General features: G+C 36.0%; 2 protein-coding genes and 1 long non-coding RNA gene across 4 annotated transcripts in view; 2 read left to right on the top strand and 1 right to left on the bottom strand.

Annotated features, from left to right (window-relative positions):
• The first annotated feature begins 364 nt into the window (after positions 1–364).
• Positions 365–6,960, top strand: taf9 (TAF9 RNA polymerase II, TATA box binding protein (TBP)-associated factor). Of its 2 annotated transcripts, NM_001044395.2 has the most exons (7): positions 365–517; positions 963–1,044; positions 1,707–1,843; positions 1,935–2,069; positions 2,717–2,798; positions 4,786–4,896; positions 6,620–6,960. In NM_001044395.2, exons 1-7 carry the CDS (start codon positions 482–484, stop codon positions 6,781–6,783), a joined length of 747 nt encoding a protein of 248 aa, NP_001037860.2. In that variant the 5' UTR covers positions 365–481; the 3' UTR covers positions 6,784–6,960. The 2 variants fall into 2 exon arrangements, 1 of the variants encoding a protein (NP_001037860.2); XR_012396453.1 differs by lacking the exon at positions 2,717–2,798 and having other exon boundaries at positions 443–517.
• A 4,206-nt stretch (positions 6,961–11,166) lies between these two features.
• On the bottom strand, positions 11,167–13,741 carry LOC141379899 (uncharacterized). Its single transcript, XR_012396863.1, has 2 exons — positions 12,454–13,741; positions 11,167–11,847 (listed from the first exon to the last, which is right to left on the bottom strand). It is a non-coding gene; the product is annotated as an uncharacterized lncRNA (long non-coding RNA).
• The window catches only part of siah2l (seven in absentia homolog 2 (Drosophila)-like), a 59,892-nt gene continuing 54,595 nt past the window's right edge, over positions 13,154–18,450 (top strand). Inside the window, exon 1 of the mRNA NM_200427.2 lies at positions 13,154–13,739. Within this exon, the coding sequence (NP_956721.2) occupies positions 13,299–13,739 (441 nt within the window). The 5' untranslated portion in view covers positions 13,154–13,298. The remainder of the gene's footprint in view (positions 13,740–18,450) is intronic.

The following is an 18,450-nucleotide window of genomic DNA, read 5'->3' as shown; positions in this document are numbered from 1 at the left end:
AACTTCTCATAAAAACGCCAACTGACCCAGCCGTCTTTTGAACCAGTGACCTACTATTTGAGTGCATGAAAAAATTTCAAATACTAATGATAAATATATGCAGATATACCTAATGTTGCATCTATGGTTTTTGCTGTCTGTGGTATTTTTTAAGAGTTGATTGAAATGAGCTGTTCAAAAGAACCGATTCGCGAAAATGAATCAGACCTCCTATTACCGCAGGCACGTGCTGCATTTGGTCCGAGTGAAATGTATAAACCGCTGCTGATTGGCTGCTCGAATCACATGAAGCGTCTCAAGTTGGCTGAATATTTGCATATCTCAATAATTGGTGTTTATCTCTGTCACTCAGGATTTCTTCATTCCGATTGGCAGCGCTGCTTTGACACCGCCCATGTTTTGGCCAAAATGTCGTCTGGGTAAGGCTGCTCGCTCGCTCGCTCTAGTCGATACACACAACTCTTTCGAGGAGGAGTGAAAAATGGCGTCTCCGAAAACAGTGCCCAAAGATGCACAGGTAAATATTGTTTTAGAAAATGTGTTTATCATTGCGGTGCGTGTTTTAATTGTCATTTTGAACATAGCGATTATATTGGCATGTTTGAGTTGCGGCTGTGTAGTTTATTTGCTTGAGTTTTTCTTCATTGAGCGCTTACAGACGTTAGCGCGCTAACGTTAACGTTAACTCGTCCCCTTGAATCAAGATTGAGATTTAATTTGAAGTAATGTATAAAAATGTTTTGTGGATTTTGCATTTAACATTAAATACTTTAAAATGTGAATTAAAATTGGCATTTGAGCATCGCTGTAAGTATGCAATTTTAATGCTAATAACTAAGTTTACAGTTATAGAATGCAAATTTCTCATTAATTTTTTATTTGGAAATTTTATTTATCTTTATATATTATTAATAATTAGTGTTATATTTTTGAATATGTAATTGTTGTAATTTATCTTAAAGGTTATGATGCAGATTCTTAAAGACATGGGGATCACGGAGTACGAACCCAGAGTGGTCAATCAAATGCTGGAGTTTACATACAGTAAGTAAGCCTTCAATTTTTACCAATTAAATATTTTTTTTTTTGTTTAGTTTTTTTGGAGGAAAAATTAAAAGAAATTTCACACAATAAAGCTCCTAAATTGAAGCAGGAAATGTTTACATGTGTGTCTATATATGTATGTATATGTATATTATTTTTACAGTACAAATAGGTAAACACTTCTTAAATCAAAATAATACCCCTAAGTGAGCTTACTTTTCGAGAAATTTTAATTAAAACAATTGTGTCTTTAAGCATGAACAAAAACCTTATTTTTCACATTTTATCAAATCCAAAGTTAACGTTTTTGGTTTGCTGATGTTTTTGTGAAAACAATGTAACTTTTATAATGGTTAATGATTGAAGAATTTATTAACGTTTACACTGGAAAATTATTGTGCATTGTGATCAGAAGTACAGTAAATTAATTACACATATTAGTTTGAGTATTCTTTTGTCAAACAAAGGTAGTATTGAATATTTGGAGGATTGGAAATTAAGTTTTGCTGATGTTTTTATGTAGTGAACATATAGATTTGTAATTAATTGATTGCTCTTCAAATGGTTTAGATTACAAAACAAATCTACAGAAACTTTGATTAACATTTATGTGCTAGTAAATTTACCTAATTATAACTTAACATTGCTAATTTTTTTTTCAGGATATGTAACCACTATTATTGAGGATGCCAAAATATATTCTGCCCATGCCAAGAAGTCCAGTGTGGATGCAGATGATATAAGGTTAGCGATCCAATGTCGAGTGGATCAGTCCTTCACGTCTCCTCCGCCACGAGATGTAAGATTCTCTTGATGAAGTTTTTCATTCATGAGTTGTGACGCTTGACTTCAGCTATTTAATAATAGTGATGTTTGGGGTATTGTTTCAGTTTCTGCTGGACATTGCGAGGCAAAAGAACCAAACACCTTTGCCTCTGATCAAACCGTACACAGGTCCTCGTCTCCCTCCAGACCGTTACTGTCTCACTGCACCAAACTACAGACTAAAGTCCCTCCAGAAAAAGGTATTGTTTTAAGCAGTATGTTGTGATAAAATACATTGTCATTCCGATGTAAAATTAGGATTTGGTGACACATGAATTCTCAGGTGAGTAACATGTTGTAGTAATATATTAATGCTGTCACACAGAAGTCACTTTTGAATGATGTTATCCAAAAATTCCAGATTATTATTCAAATTATTATTTTTTGATTTTGATTTAGCTTTTTTATGTGTATGGAGCAGCATTTACTGCAAACCGGATTTTCATGATCTGCTTAATTACATCAGATTTCATATTTACTGTAAATATAACTTAATATTTTAGGTTAGAAATTCGTATGGTATGAAAACCTTTAATTGAAAGAAAATGGGCATTTTCTCATCATTCTTAAACTATAAGAAATCTGAGAGATTTCTGTTGAAAGATTGTCCAACTCTTCAAAATATTCATAAAGATGTGACAAAATTAATCCATATTTAAGCTATTTAATTTAAGAATTTATGTTTAAATCATGGTTGAAAAGTCATTCAATGTTGACACAATTCTCTCAGATTTGATAAAAAAAAAATATATATAAATTTGTGTTTAAAAAATGTGTTTGGGTGATCGCTAAGCTTTTATTGTGTGTGATCATGTGTATCTTATATGGTGGTGTTTTACATGTCTAGGTGTCTTCATCCGCGGGCAGGATAACAGTCCCACGCTTGAGTGTTGGGGCGGTCTCCAGCAGGCCAAGTACTCCAACACTTGGTCAGTTATTTTTATTTGATTTATTTTTGATACACATATTACTATACACTTTAAATTGCTTAACGGCACACAGGACAGTTTAGGTGCTGATGATTTCTAATGTACATTTGTACATAATAAAACAACAATAATAATAAAATGTGATATACAGTTGAAGTCGGAGTTATTATCCCTCCTGTTACATTAGTTTAATATTTTTCCCTGAATTATTTAACAGATTTTTTCCAACACATTTCTAAATCTAATAGTTTTAATAACTGATTTATTTATTTTTTTGCTATAATGACGGAGAATAAATATTGCACAGGCGGGTGAAAAATGTCGCCCATAACTCTTTATTAGGGTTGCAATGCAATCAATTATTATATAAAATTTGAAAAAATGCAATCTAAATTCGCAAGGCATCGTAGAATTATAAATCCAGCTGTCAAGTCTAAAATCAGGGTCCAATCCCAATTCTATTTTTGTACCCATATTTAACAACATTAACAATATTAACATTATAGCAGACACTGTAAAAAGCTCATTCCCAGCCACTAGACTTTTCTGACAGGGTATTCGAGTGTCATCGAGTGACGGAATGTTGTGGAACTGCTGTACAGGAGTTATGATTAGGGATTATAGATCGAAATTTTGCGATGTTTATTTTAGCTTTTTTTTTAAAAAATTTATTTATTTTATTTTTTTTACTTTTTTTTTTTTAAAGCATGATGGTAAAACACGAACGTGATTATGAATATATTAAAACATGTGCTTGTTTGTTGTAAAAATTCGTAATAATGATAAAAAATACTAATTTGGGGATCTACTTCCGGGTGCAGCTGTGGCTGGTGTTTTCTGGGAAATTTTTTTACCCCTTGGTTTCGAGTTTGGTCCTGAAAAATCTTCATTCAAAGTGGTATCTACCCCTTGCCCTTAGCCCTACGCCTTTAAGCTAAAAAGAATTGGGATACCCCTACCCCCTTCACAGGAACGCGCAAAACAAGCGGTAAGGGCCAAGGTGTGGAATTGGGATTGGGCCCAAGTCTTCTGAAGGACACAATGACTATACGGTGATATATTTACAATTCACACACTAGTAAATACTGACATTTTAATTTGTGAGGGAGTAAATGATAAAATAACTTTTTTTTTATTCAAGTTTTTTATTGTTTTCTTCTGGTTCATGACAAAATAATACAAACGCATATTACAAATGATCACTGGTAGGCCTACTAAATGTAAAGCCAGGATGTGCACAGTGGTAACTATGGACAAAGGTAGGTACTACATTATAAAGAGAACCTGGTGAGTAGTTTTAAATGGTGTTACAAGACTTAAGTCACATAAGACCAATAGTCTTCCCACAATGCAATACGTACAGGGACCCCTGCTTTGTCCTTATTATGTAATTTGTAAGGTAAATGTTCGTGCAACGCTATTTTAGTCATTATATTGACCCATTCTTTTAACTCTGGAATTTTTGGAGTTTTCCAGTGTTTTATGATGACTCTAGCTATCACTGAAATACCCACCATGATCACTGTGAACTCTCCCATTGTAATATTTGGCCTCTGTTCCCTAACTCCCAGTAAGCGTAACCTTGGTGACTGTGCTTTAATGTTTTAAAGTTTGAAATGGTCATTTTGATACACTTTACGATTATAATTGTGATTGTTTTGACAGCTTATAAACTCGAGAAGCACTTCTCTGAGTGCAAATATTATTTAGAAGTCCATATCACATTTAGTTTTAGTAGTAAGATGTTTTAAATTTGTTTTGTATAAAAGCGAAGGGTTTAAATTTTAAAATGTAATGTACAAAAATCCACTGATTATCCCTTTAAAATGACAGTGTCTTGTAGAGTAATGTCTTATATTTTAGCTTAAAATATCATACTGTTAGTTCAGTATCATAATTTGTATCACATTAGTGAGTGTTTTGTTACGCCCTTGAATAAGTACAAAATCTCAATCAAGTTAAAGGATTGCCATCGTGCTTTTCACAGGTACACCGTCAGTGCAGACAGTGGGGACAAAAGTGGGAACACCAGTGTCACTGACTGGCCAGCGATTCACCGTTCAGATTCCCTCATCGCAGACTGCCTCGGTCAAGTCAGGTATCAGCTTCTACATTAAAACAGTTGCCTGAGCAAATTTGAATAATTTTGTAGATTCATTTTAATTTGTAATTTACAGAGTTCTAATAAAACAATGTATGGCCTATGATTTTTATTGAATTGAAAACGAGGAAGCAAAGTTTTGAAGGAAAATATTAGTGGCAAAGTTTCAAATTTACACAATTTATTGATTTATAAAAAAAAATCTGAGTGTTTCCTGAAAGGGCTTTTTTGTGGTTTAGAATTTAATGTTATTAAAGCAAATTTTCCATATCAAACAGCATTTGATGCCTCTGGATATAAAATCTATTAAAAACTAAGTGAATTTTTTGTGTATGAATGATGGTGACAAAAACGGCTACCCCTGATTTTTTTTATTTTTATTTATTGTTAATTTAAAATTTCTGACTCATTTATCGTGATTCATGGGATTTTAGTTCATTCCGTCATTGTTAAGTCTACAATTTTCATAGTGGATTTTGCCTTTTTGTTTAGTTTTTATGTACTGCTTTGATTCAGACATTTAGTTTTATAAATTTACACAGTTTAACCAAATGAAAGTTTGTAATTCAAAGTGTCATTTGGGTGATGTTCTTGTGTCAGTGCTCAGTGAGAAGACAACATTAAACATTTCATGAAATTAAAATTCACAGTGTTTGTTTTGTTAGAGCACACTGACTACGTTTACATGGACACCAATAATTTGATTTTAATGCGATTAAGACAATACTCTGATTAAGAGTTGTGGATAACGGCGTTTTTTTTTATTTTTTTTATTATTATTATTTTTAAATTAATTTAATCAGATTAAGATTCATAATCGAACTAAGAGAAATCGAATTAAGATGTGGAGTATGGCGATTTTAATCGCATTATTGAAGTGCAGTACAGACATGTAAAAACCTTAATCAAACTATTACCGTCATGAAGGACTTTTCACCGCGTTTTGCGACAGGATAGTCCACACACACACACACACACACACACCTGTTTTACACGCTTTGCCCCTACCGAGTCAGTGCAGAGCACAGACACCTGCATTGTGAAATTTCCTGCATTTCTTCCATTCAGCATGTGGTATGAACTTCCATTGAAACATCGCTTCCAGCAGTACATAGTTTTATCCAATATTTTGTTTGTCATGGAGGGCGTGCATAAAATGCTTGTGAATAAAAGTGAAAGTGCCAAACTGCAGATAAAAAAAATTAACCCCTGAAATTGTATCAAACTCTGGAGGAAATGCGGATAGCGCGGTGATGCAATGACGTTAATCGAATTATGTGCTATAACATGTAAAACGCGATCATGAAAGTAACACTCAAAAAGCAACTCATGTAAACACCTTAGTCTTATTATTCTCTTAATTAGATTAAAGCAAATAATTAGATTACTGATGTCCATGTAAACGTCACGTGTTGAGGTGAACAATTAATCCATGCAAGTTAATCTACAGAATGTTTTTAAAAGTCATTTTTAATCAAAATTGAACCATTTGCATCTGTTTTGAAACATCCGTTTAAATCATTAGTTAATCATCCCCTCAAATCATTAGTTTGCTATGAGTGAAATAGAGAAGAGTGCAAATACCTTCCCACTCCTGTGTAGTTTAAAAGTCTGCACGAACTTAAGCTGTTGATTTAAAAAAAAATTTTTAAATAAACACAGTCTGTTTTAGGAACAATACAATTACGTTAACAACTTTTTAAATTGGTTTTGTTCACAGCTACTCCTACCACTCCCACAGTGCAAAATGTCCTCATCAACCCATCTCTCATCGGCTCCAAAAACATCCTCATTACCACCAATATGGTGTCTCAGAATTCATCCAGCGAGTCCACATCTCTGAAGAGGAAGCATGAAGATGAGGATGACTATGATGCCTTATGACCTGCTGCACTACACATGCGAGTCATGGAGGCAAAGGTGATCCTGTAAATAAGCTTTCCATAACTCTGAACTTGCTTTTTCAGTAGTTTAACCTTGTTTAGATAATCAAATTGTAACCGTCAACTGCCAGTTACTGCTCATTTTTAAGTATAAAAAAAATAAAACTGATAAAATGTGTTTGGTGTTTTTGTTTGACTTTGTCGACTGGTGCAAAAGATCATAGCCCTTTTCACACAGTGATACCGGTAAATATCCGGAAAATTTCCGGAACGACCTTACCGGTATATTGAAAAAAGCGCTGTTCACACAGGCGAGGACGTTACGGAATTTTTCCGGAAAAGAGCATTCACACATCCATTCCAAAATACCGGTAAATTCTGACATCATTCACCACAAATGAGCTTTAAACGGCTGCGCTTGTATTTGTAAACATTTGACTAAATTACAAACTCTGTGGATGATCAATATTATGAACAACTTTTGCAGGATCACTTTCGCATTTCGAGATGTTCATAATATGTGCGTATGCAGGCGCTCATAGGCGCACGCAAAGCTTGAAGGTAAACAAACAACGGCTTATCATAAGCATCTCATCGATGATTATTAACACAGTTGGCATAAAGAAGAACATATAAACGTGATCTGACTAACGTCTAGCAGCTAAATGTGTCTGGAAAAATATTCAATGGCTTTTATTCTCACAAACCGTGCGGACGTGAATGCGTCTGACTGTGTGATTGGCTAAAGCAGACGTCTCACGTCAGCACGTTCTAGACGTACACGCGCTTATTACGGCAATCTTCCTTCTGCATTCACACAGCGCAGCATTCCGGCAAATTGCCGGTAATGTTACAACTTCTCTTTCCGGAAAATAGCCAGAACGAATTTATCGGTATTTTCAAAAAGGACCTGTTCACACATACAACCTTTCCGGAAAATTGCTGGCAATTTTCCGGAAAGGTCTGTATGTGTGAAAGGGGCTCTTGAATGCCCTGCCTTTCAAAGATGATTCAATTTTAATTCGTTACATAAATCTAGCTAAAATAAAATGCAGTTTCATTGGTAAGACTATAGAAATGTTGTATTCATTTATATTAGTTAATGTCATCAAGCTGAGCTTTTTTGTCATTCTGCTACATGTGTGGACATAAAGTGGACTGAATTGAAGTGTCTCGAAGCACCATGGTGCTAAATAAATAAACAATCATAAATATAAACACCACACTGGATGTAAGAGCAAATTTTACACCTATACAGAACTAACGAACTGTAGCGATAATCATGTATAATATAAGCTTAACTATAACCCAAGTTTTTCACACAAAACAAGCAATATTTTCCACAAAATAGGTATTTTAAGGTTGAAAAAGCAAGTGGTGCTTTAGTTTAGTTTATTTGTTTACAGGGTCAACGCAACATTAATAATCATTACTGTAAAATGTGCTAGAGTTAGCCAAGTATGGCTAAAAAATGTTAAAGTCGCACCTAAAATAGAAGCACAGCTTAACATACAATACACTATCATATATAAAATACAATTAAAAGAGTAAAAACAAAAACAGATTGATGGCAGCAGAAGAGGACAGAAAAGCCAAAGACAAACCGTATAAATAAGTGTCAAGAATGCAGTACTAATGCTGATTTGTCAATAACCAATTTTTAACATGAGTTCCATTCCCTAGCAGCTTTCACTGAAAGTACCGACTGACTGAATTTACTTTTTTTGAGAGGAATAATACAGTCCCCTCTTTCACCACCTCTAGTAGTTCGTTGAGCAGTTGTTCTTATAATAACAAACTGATTTAATGGTGAAGTCGGGATATGTAAAGTCTTAAACATTAAACAGATATGTACATATTTAATTAAAATTTCCCAACTAAGCAGGTTGTATTACTTTAATATTGAACAATGGTGAAATTCAAGTGCGACATGAATCATGATCCATTCACAAGTAAACACTGTATATCTCATTGAATCCTTGTAAGATGGAGTTTGAGTAAAGTGTCCAGTGCATATAGAGAGGGGATTGTTTCTTCAGGTGGTTTGTCAAACCTACTCACCTGTGTGTGGCACACTCAGAAATGCGCAATGCTTTTCTAGAGAATTATAGTAATTATATATATTAAGGGTGTCACGATCCTCCAAATCCTCGATTCGATTACATTTTTGATTCTAAAGTTACGATTCGATTTTCGATTATGAATAATTAATAATTAACAAATTAATTATTAGTTGCCTACCATTTAAACTACCTGACTTGCATGGTCTTTGTTTTACCCATAGACAAATCATACAGTAAATGAATAAAGGTAAGTTACACACATAATTACCACCTGTCAATCACTTTTTTCTGCGGGACTTGTGAATAGGCAGTGATCTGTGTCGTTATAATGGCGTCGGAAAAAAGGTGCACAACCAACAGACACCAGCCAACAGTATCTGAGGTGTTCGCTAAAATGATTAAGTACTTGTGTGAAAGTAAAAGATGGAAGCAGTCTACTGACTCGCTGACTGCGAGCGCATGACAATGTGTGTGCGTCTGTATCTGTGTGTGAATGAGTGTGTGTGGTCACGTGATGTGCGTTTTCAGCGGTAGAGAGGAAGGAGGGCTGCTCAGAAATGCTACACGCCAGTGTGGATGTGGATCGTTGTCGTTTTAAAATGCCATTTAAAAACAAAGACATATTAGTGTAAACAGGGCCTGAGTGTGTATTTTACGCGAGCGGATTTGCAACGGGTGCGGGGCGGAGGATCGCGATGCGCCCATCGTCTATCATCCCAACCGTAATAGGTACATAGCAGAGCTTGCAAACAGTTTTTTTTTGTCGACAACACGAACGTTGTCAACATAACTGACTGGAAATCCAAAATACTTCCACACCGGCGACTTCATTGAAAGAGGAGAGGGTTTAAGTTCTGTCGACGGGTCTCCAGTGTCTGCAGTTTAACAAGCACTTCAACAAGCATGTTTTTTTCCCGCTTGGCAAGCCAAGCTAACTTGACATGGGGGCGTGGCAGCATCGACGATTCTATTTTTTGATTCGATAATTGAAGTCGAGCATAAATTTAGATTGATTTCGATTAAAAATCGAAATCATGACACCCCTAATATATATATATATATATATATATATATATATATATATATATATATATATATATATATATTTATATATTTATACATATATATATATATATATATATATATATATATATATATATATATATATATATATATATACACATGTGTGTATATATATATATGTACAAGAAATATGTATTGTAAGAGTTTTTGTTGTGTAGTGAGATAAATGTAAAAAAAATGCATTTACTTACACGAACAAACAATGAACACTACAATAATAACAGTATTTATTTAACTGTGTTAATGTTACTTAATGAAAATAAAGTTGTTCATTGCTAGTTTAACTCTAGGTGCTTTAACTAATGTTAGCAAGCCTTAATTTGGATTTAAATAATACACTAGTAATTGTTGAACTATGATTGGGCCCACACTGAATCTGCACACGCAGAAATCTACAGATTTTTAGCCCATCATACATAAGTCTTTGTATTTACTTGCGTAACTGTGTAAATTCATATTTTATTCAGTTTATTATTGTAATATAACAATATTAAAATGTTCATAAGATTTATTTACAATACAGTTTGTAAAGTAATATGTTCTGTCTTTTAGTGGAGATATTATGACTACTTTAAAGAGACTTGTTTTGTTTACCAAAAAAGTGAATCTAATTGGATTTGCATTGTAAACAATAAAGTTACAAATTTATTTTTATTTTATACATTAAGTTTTTAGTTATGATACTCCTAAAATCATTCCGCATAAATCTTCAGATTCTGTCTGGCCCTAACTTTGATAAATAAACCGGTGACGTTAGTAAATACAGAAAAATAAAATAAAATGAAATGCCAGCAGAGGGAGCTGGTTAGACGGGACAAGGTTTGTGATGTTTTACTCTTCGAATACTGTAGAAACTGCTATGATATAATTATTTAATAAGCAGTTAATACACTCACCCGGCGTCCTTGACTCTGATTCACTGATGCTAGCTGTAATATTGTATTCATTGTGTATTTACATGCAAACTGTAATTTAAAATAAAAACAAAAATTAAATGGTTCCAGATTAAGAGTGAATGAGAAGAATTTCAAAAACATTGATTAGGTTATTTTAAATGCATTGCACAGTAAAAAAAAAAAAAAAAAAAAAAGAGGCCGCTTTCTACATGTAAACCAGTCAAAGGTCTAACGTTAAGATCATTATTGCTTTTGGGAAATAACAAAAACATTAATATTGTCACATTGTGATATATTATCTGAATGTATTTTAGAAATAAATTTATTACTGTGATTCAAAGATGAATTTTGAGCTTTATTACTTAAGTAGCACAACAAGTAGTGATGTTCAGAAATCTTCTTAATGAGGATGATGCTCAGACATTTATTTTTCATTCTAATTTTTTCATCAGACATTCCATTAGAGGAAAGTCCTTACCCCAGGTGGAAGAGTTCAAGTATCTTGGGTTTTTGTTCACATGTGAGGGAAGAATGGAGCATAAGATTGACAGGCAGATTGGTGCTGCAGTAATACGGTCGATGTACCGGTCTAAGGGGCTGAGCCGAAAGGCAAAACTCTCAATTTACCGGTCAATTTAAGTTCCTACACCTATGTTCATGAGCTTGGGATCATGACCGAAAGGACAATATCTTGGATACAAGCGGCCGAAATCAGTTTCCTTTGCAGGGTCACCTGTGAGGAGCTCGGAGTAGAGCTGTTGCTCCTACACATCAAGAGAAGTCAGCTGAGGTGGCTCGGGCATCTGTTTCAGATGCCTCCAGGACGCCTACCTAGGGAGATGTTCCAGGCATGTCAAACCGGGAGAAGGCCTTCGGGAAGACCCAGGACACGCTGAAGGGACTATGTCTATCGTCTGGCCTGAGAACGCCTCTGGATCCCCCCCCGGAGAAGCTGGAGGTAGTGTCTGGGTAGAGGGAAGTCTGGAGTTCTCTCCTAAAGACTGCTGCCCCTGCAACCCGGCCCTGGAAAAGCGGATGAAAATTACATGACGTGATTATGAAGTGACAGTAAAACATTCCATTGTGTTTAATTGATCAATTATTTATAATTTCTGTTCTTCAAAGAATCCTGGAAAGTAAAATGAAACTTGGTTTCTACAAAAACATAAAGCAGAAAGGATGCGTTCAACATTTAGCATAATGAAAACTATTATTATTGACTGAGCATGAACATTAATTGTAAATAAGCTTTATAAAAATAAGTGGAGTAACAGTGCTTAAAAATCTTTAATTCACTAAAATACCTCTTTAAAATTAAATAATATTTACTGTTTTTTTGCATTTCTAAACGAATAACACCTCATACTACCTCTGTAGTTACCTCATGCTACCTCCTTAATATTAAGACAGTGTCACTTTATCATATATCATATTTTTGCACTATATACTGTTTTGCATCTGCACAACTCCTGGTTTGCACTCCTTATCATGTGCCCTTAATTGAATTGTTTACAAATCTTAATTTTCACGTATATCTTTACATTATTTTATATGTGTAACATTAATTGTATTTATTGTAATTTCTATTTTAAAATGTAACTTTTTGTATCAATAATATCTGTTAGTCACCTAGGGTCTGAGAGTAACACAATTTTCAATGTATGTCCTGTAAGGGCAGCATAGTGGCGTAGTGTGTAGCACCGCAAGATGGTCGGTGGTTCGAGCCCCGGCTGGGTCAGTTGGCGTTTCCATGTGGAGTTTGTGTGGGTTTCCTGCGGGTGCTCCGTTTCCCCCACAAGTCCAAAGACATGTGGAATAGGTGACTTGTCCGTGGTGTATGTGTGTGAATGGATGTTTCCAGTGATGGGTTGCAGCTGGAAAGGCATTTGCTGCATAAAACATATGCTGGATAAGCTGATGGATAAGCTGGCGGTTCATTCCCCTGTGGGACTAAGCGAATGAACGAATGTATGTCCTGCACATGTGCTTGAATTGACAATAAAGTTGACTTTGACTTGCAGCCTCTGTGATGAGAAGATACTTCTTTCATTAACAACGAAAATGTTTCCAGAATGTTCACTGGTTCTGTTATTGATTCTTTCTCATTGTTTCTTTCCAACACGACAGTCTACTGATTACATAAAGCAGTGAAACATCGTGTGAAAGAACCACCGCGCAAATGTTTGCTGTTTACTTCACTACAGCCACTCACGCAATTACTACATATTCCGGCAACTCTTACATAAACCGCAGGAGCTACTCTCTGATTGGCTGAGGAGAGTGTCAATCAAACTTCCTTCACCCAATAGTCTCATTACTCGCTCTCAAACTATGGCGGCCATGTTGTATCCGCGGGGGATTGGAGGAGGCTACTCGGAACCGAGTCCGTGTTCAGTCGGGAGTGGACGGTGAGGCTCTCGGGCTTCAGCTACTCGGGGTTTTACACCATCAAACATCGACCGACACTCCTCGCCATGAGCCGTCCGTCCTCTGCGGGTGGAGCGGCCGGAGGACTCGGAGCTGGAAAAGCAGGAGGAAGTAAGCATGGAGGTTCTGGAGGAACAACTGCCTCTGCTGCCGCCGCCGCCGCTGCTGCCGCGGCCGCCGCAGCAGCTGCAGCCGCCGCGGGGGTGTCCGGCTCCGTCGCGGGTTCTGGTACGGTTCCCGCAGCAGCTGTAGCGCTTCCAGTCGCGGCTCTTCCGGGACAGTCCCCCGAGCTGACAGCGCTGTTTGAGTGCCCGGTGTGTTTCGACTATGTGCTGCCGCCGATCCTGCAGTGCCAGGCTGGGCATCTGGTGTGTAACCAGTGTCGGCAAAAGCTCAGCTGCTGCCCGACCTGTCGCGGCCCTCTCACGCCGAGCATACGGAACTTGGCAATGGAAAAAGTTGCATCTACTCTGCCGTTTCCGTGTAAGGTAAGAATTGCGCGTTCACGACTGTCATAATAACCAATGCAAAGTCGCCTGCAGTATTGTTTCAGTCAGCACTGCATGATGGCACGCATGAGTTTAGGAAGTGTAACTAAAACTCGAGATGCCACAGGTGCATTGGCTATCATATCAGATCAGTGTTTTTGTTTATGCTGCTGAAGTGTGTTTTTTCATTGGTTGAATATTATAGTCGGTCACTTAGGTAGTTAAATTGAGTTTTTAGTTGGATGAAATAACCGAAATTGAGAGACTTTAGTAATTTAGTGGCTTCAATATTGCTTCAACCAATGGCATCAGTTAGGAGGCGGGGCTTTGACTGTATCCAACCAATGGCTGGCTAAGGAGGCGTTGTGTATCGGGGAGACCTGTTTGAGAACAAACATTTTGTAATTTAGATGGTTGATGTTGAGGGCACATGTCTAAAAATTGAGACTGACATGGCTTAATCATGAAAACTAGTCCAATTTTATGATACTTTTGTTTTTTTATTTTATTTTTATGTTATTAATTATACTATAAAAAACTTTTGATCTACTTGAAGTGCTGTATATTGTAGATATCAGTCCATTTAATATAATGCAAGCTAAATTGACTGTCAAAGTTGAATTAAGGACAGCAACTACATTTTCTCTCAGTTGACTTGTCGTATTAGTAAATACTATTTGTTAGAAATGGCTATGCAATTTATCACACATATTTAAACCTTTTAAATCTTTTTATCCATTTTCTTAATTTTGTGAATCAAATTATTTTTGTTTTCGAGTTTGTTGTTACTTCCTTAATTATTTTATAATAGAATGCTGAACTTACCACATGTTGTGTGACAGTTGATGTGTAATAATAATCATGCTTAAAATAAAAATACAGAAAGCTTGATTTAATTGCATAAACTCAAACTCGTTTGTGCATTAATGCAATCACATATGAAATAATTTTTCTTTGTCACACTAACATCTCAATTTCAAGTAATACTTTTCTTTTGTGATTTATTCAGTCTATTGGCTAAATTGCAAATTACGCTGGATCACAAGTGGCTTTTTTACTGAATTTTCACCAAATCTCTGCAGTTGTTTAGTATGAAACTGACACGGACAGTTCACCCGAAAATGAAAATTCTGCCATCATTTACTCAGTTTGAGTTTTGTTGTTCTGTTGAACACAAAAGAAGATATTTTGAAGACTGTTGTAAATCATTGACTTCCATAATATCACATTTTCCTTCTATGAATTTCAATGGTTACTAGTTTCCAAAAGTTATCAACAGAAGAACAAAAAACAGGTTTGGAAGTCAAGGGTCATTAAATGATAGCAGAATTTTTTGTTTTTTTGGGTTGCACTATCCCTTGAATTAACCTCATTCATTCACAATTACACATCTAATTCTGAATCTAGAAATCTGACAAGAAACAAACATGACTTGATTTTCGAAATCTCACATTTTAGCAGCCCAGTTACTGAAACCATTGATTTGGTTCAGATGTTAGAAATCTTGTTTAGTATACCCACTACCAGAATAACTTTTTGTTGAATCTGAATTCACCCTAGATTAGTTCTAGCTCTCCACAGTTTTGAAAGTTTTCTTTTTATTGTGATTGACCTGAAACCCTTTTATTGCATCATCAGTGCATTAAAGTTGTATCCTCTGTTATCGCTGGCCTGTGAAAGTTGATCACTACTCTTGTTCCCTGGGCTAATGTTTCCTCCTTACAGTGGCTGTAATCAGGACGTGGCGACTGGTACTTGATGTAGAGCAGTTTCTAAAGTGATACCAGCCGTCAGCGAAGGAAAGTAGCCTTCAACGTTTGTGGTGAAAGTAAAGCTGCATCTGCTGCTTGTTTTTAAAAGGGCTTTGTCTGTTCTTCAATGGTCAGCTATAGCAGCATTAAAATGTATGTGTGTTTGTGGATGTATGTGAATTGTGTAATTCTGGAATTGTGCCATGTGCTAAACTAAACAGGTTTCTGACACCATTACCTCTTAACATTATTTTGTATTCACCTTTGACAATTAGTGTTTATACCAATGCTCTTGTTCTGACAGTTAGGGGTAGGGCTGCACAATATCGTTTTAGCATCGATATCATCGATAATGTGCGCATAAGCAAGAGTTACATTGTATGATCTGCAATGTTGAGTTGATATTATAGTGTAACCCTAATAGAGTAAAAATGTATCAATTGCCTATGATTGTAAGGATTTCAGGAAAGTTTAAAGCATTCAGAGTCAAGAAATGTTTATTGTTTGTGACTTAATGAAGGTTAAATTCATAGTTCATAAATTATTAATATGATCAATACTATACAGTCCTGTTTTATTTTTCATTATTCCTTTTCTTTAGCTGAATACTATTAAAAAACTCCCATGAAATGCACTGTTTATTTCACTTTTATCTTTTGATCTGTTATATTAATAAATGATTGAAAAAATTTTTTCCTCCATGTGCTCCGGTTTCCCCCACAAGTCCAAAGACATGTGGTATAGGTTAATTGGGTAGGCTAAATTGTCCGTAGTGTATGGGTGTGTATGGATGTTTCCAAGTGATGGGTTGCAGCTGAAAGGGCATCCTCTGTGTAAAACATATGCTGGATAAGTCGGCGGTTCATTCCACTGTTGCGAGTGCCGACCCCAGATTAATAAATGGATTAAGCCGAAAATAAAATAATTGGATGAATGAATGAATGAATGAATTTTGTTTATTAAACTTTATGCAAATAATAATCTTAACTAAATGAATGACTGATTTCCAAATAGAGCTAATAAAGTTATCTGGTATAATGGAGTTTATATCGCAATATATATTGCAAAAAAACAAAATGTCACTATGTCAGATTTTGTTTATATCGTGCAGCCCTAGTAAGGGGTCATGAAAATAAGTTGCTTATTTATTGGATGCTGGTCCGTCTGTGTAAATGCTGAGCACATTTAGTATCTTTTGGTTAAAAAAATTTTATTTTTTGATCGCTGAGGACATGATCATCTAGAACCTACTGTGGTCAGGAAAAATCCCATGAATTTCTCATGAGAAATTTCTCACGATTTCTTCTTTAGAAGGTTAACTGACTGAAACTCAAAAGAACATATTTTAAAGAATTGTTAGAAATTGAGCAGTTTTGGTTACCAGTGACAAAAACAAAACACTAATGCCGAGTTCAGACTGCTTGATTTTCAAACTAGTCGTGTCACAGATGTTTTCACACTGCATGACTATCTGGGCTAGCATTTCGTCGCTGCTTTGTTTACACTGCAAGATGGATCGGCAACATGGACATTCACATTGCATGACTTTACTATAGGGAGAATCGCGGACAACTTCAACCAAACTACGTCTCACAGCCAAAAACATGTAGTATATCTTTTGTTATTAACTACATAATGAGAAAGAAGCCTTTAATGGGGTAGAACACGTACATGTTTGCTCACCTGGGTTTAAAGGGAATTTGCCATTTCTCCTCAACGTTGATAATAAACTAATTTCTTTCTGTATGTAACGTCAAACAGACACGGTTGCTCCTGAGTCCTGTCAAACCTCCACTAGTTTTCCCTCCATTTCGTGAGTCCAAATAAACCGAAAAAGAGCGCTTTTAATTTCTTCTCCAGCCTCCCGCTGGCCTGCACAAGTGAAAGCTGCTCTCTCATTGGCTGTAGGCGATGGCTGATGTTATTTTCAGTCAAAACTCCATTCACACGGCATGATTTGAATCACCGACAACTCTAGATATTTAGCACGCCAAATATCTCGCAGGCATCGGCGACTCATTGGCGATTCTCTCAGATCGCGTCTTTGATCGTTCATACTGTGTGATTGTCACTCACGTGCACGAGCAGCGATTTGCCTGTGATTTCAGGCATTTGTCAGCGATTTCTCAAAACCTGTCGGCGAGCCAAAATCAGGGCTAAAATCACGCAGTCTGAACTAGGCATAAGGTACCATTTACAACAGTGTGTTTTCAATTTATAGCGGCATTTTAGATTGAAAACGCTCCATTATCACATTGAGTTTCAGAAAAATTTCTTCGTGCACACTTTACAGTCTAACATAACTACATGCAATGTGAATAACATCATGGGATAAAAGGTATCTTCTCCATGTTTAAGGGAGTTTTTGCCCTAACAATCTGCAACAGTGATGTGCAAAATTTCTATTTTAGAAATGCTTTCTTTCCGTGGCATTGTGGCAGAACAACAGCATATACTGCTTTGACAAAAAAAAAAAATCACCTCAGGTACAGTTTCTGTGCTTTATTCAGTGTTATAGGCTTCCAATGGGACTTTTAAGTACCGTTTTATGGGACGTTTATCACCATACTGAAAGCAGCAGCAGTTCATCCACAGATCTTGAAAATAAAATAGCTTGCATAAGGTTTGAAATTGAAAGTCAGAACTGTGATTCAGTGCAAACCAACAGCATTAGTCACTCGGTAGCCTATTATTAATGTTAATTAATAATAGACTAATAATTAATGTGGCGACGCAGTGGTGCAGTATAGTGCTGTCACCTCACAGCAAGAAGGTCGCTAGTTCGAGCCTTTGCTGTGTCAGTTGGCGTTTCTGTGTGGAGTTTGGAGTGTGGAACTTCCTCCAGGTGCTCCGGTTTCCCCCACAGTCCAAAGACATGCGGTACAGGTGAATTGGGTTGGCTAAATTGTCCGTATTCTATGAGTGTGAATGAGTGTGTGTGTGTGGATGTTTCTCAGAGA

The sequence above is a fragment of the Danio rerio genome, chromosome 21 (genome assembly GCF_049306965.1).
Source record: "Danio rerio strain Tuebingen ecotype United States chromosome 21, GRCz12tu, whole genome shotgun sequence".
Classification (NCBI taxonomy): domain Eukaryota; kingdom Metazoa; phylum Chordata; class Actinopteri; order Cypriniformes; family Danionidae; genus Danio; species Danio rerio.
This window is presented reverse-complemented; position numbering and strand designations above follow the sequence as displayed.

What these genes read in the sequence shown, in the direction of transcription:
- taf9 (NM_001044395.2), top strand. Translation starts at nt 482, where the DNA reads ATGGCGTCTCCGAAAACAGTGCCCAAAGATGCACAG. An exon ending in CAGTGCCCAAAGATGCACAG is followed by an intron (nt 518 to 962) that starts GTAAATATTGTT and finishes TTTATCTTAAAG; the next exon opens with GTTATGATGCAGATTCTTAA. An exon ending in GCCAAGTACTCCAACACTTG is followed by an intron (nt 2,799 to 4,785) that starts GTCAGTTATTTT and finishes TGCTTTTCACAG; the next exon opens with GTACACCGTCAGTGCAGACA.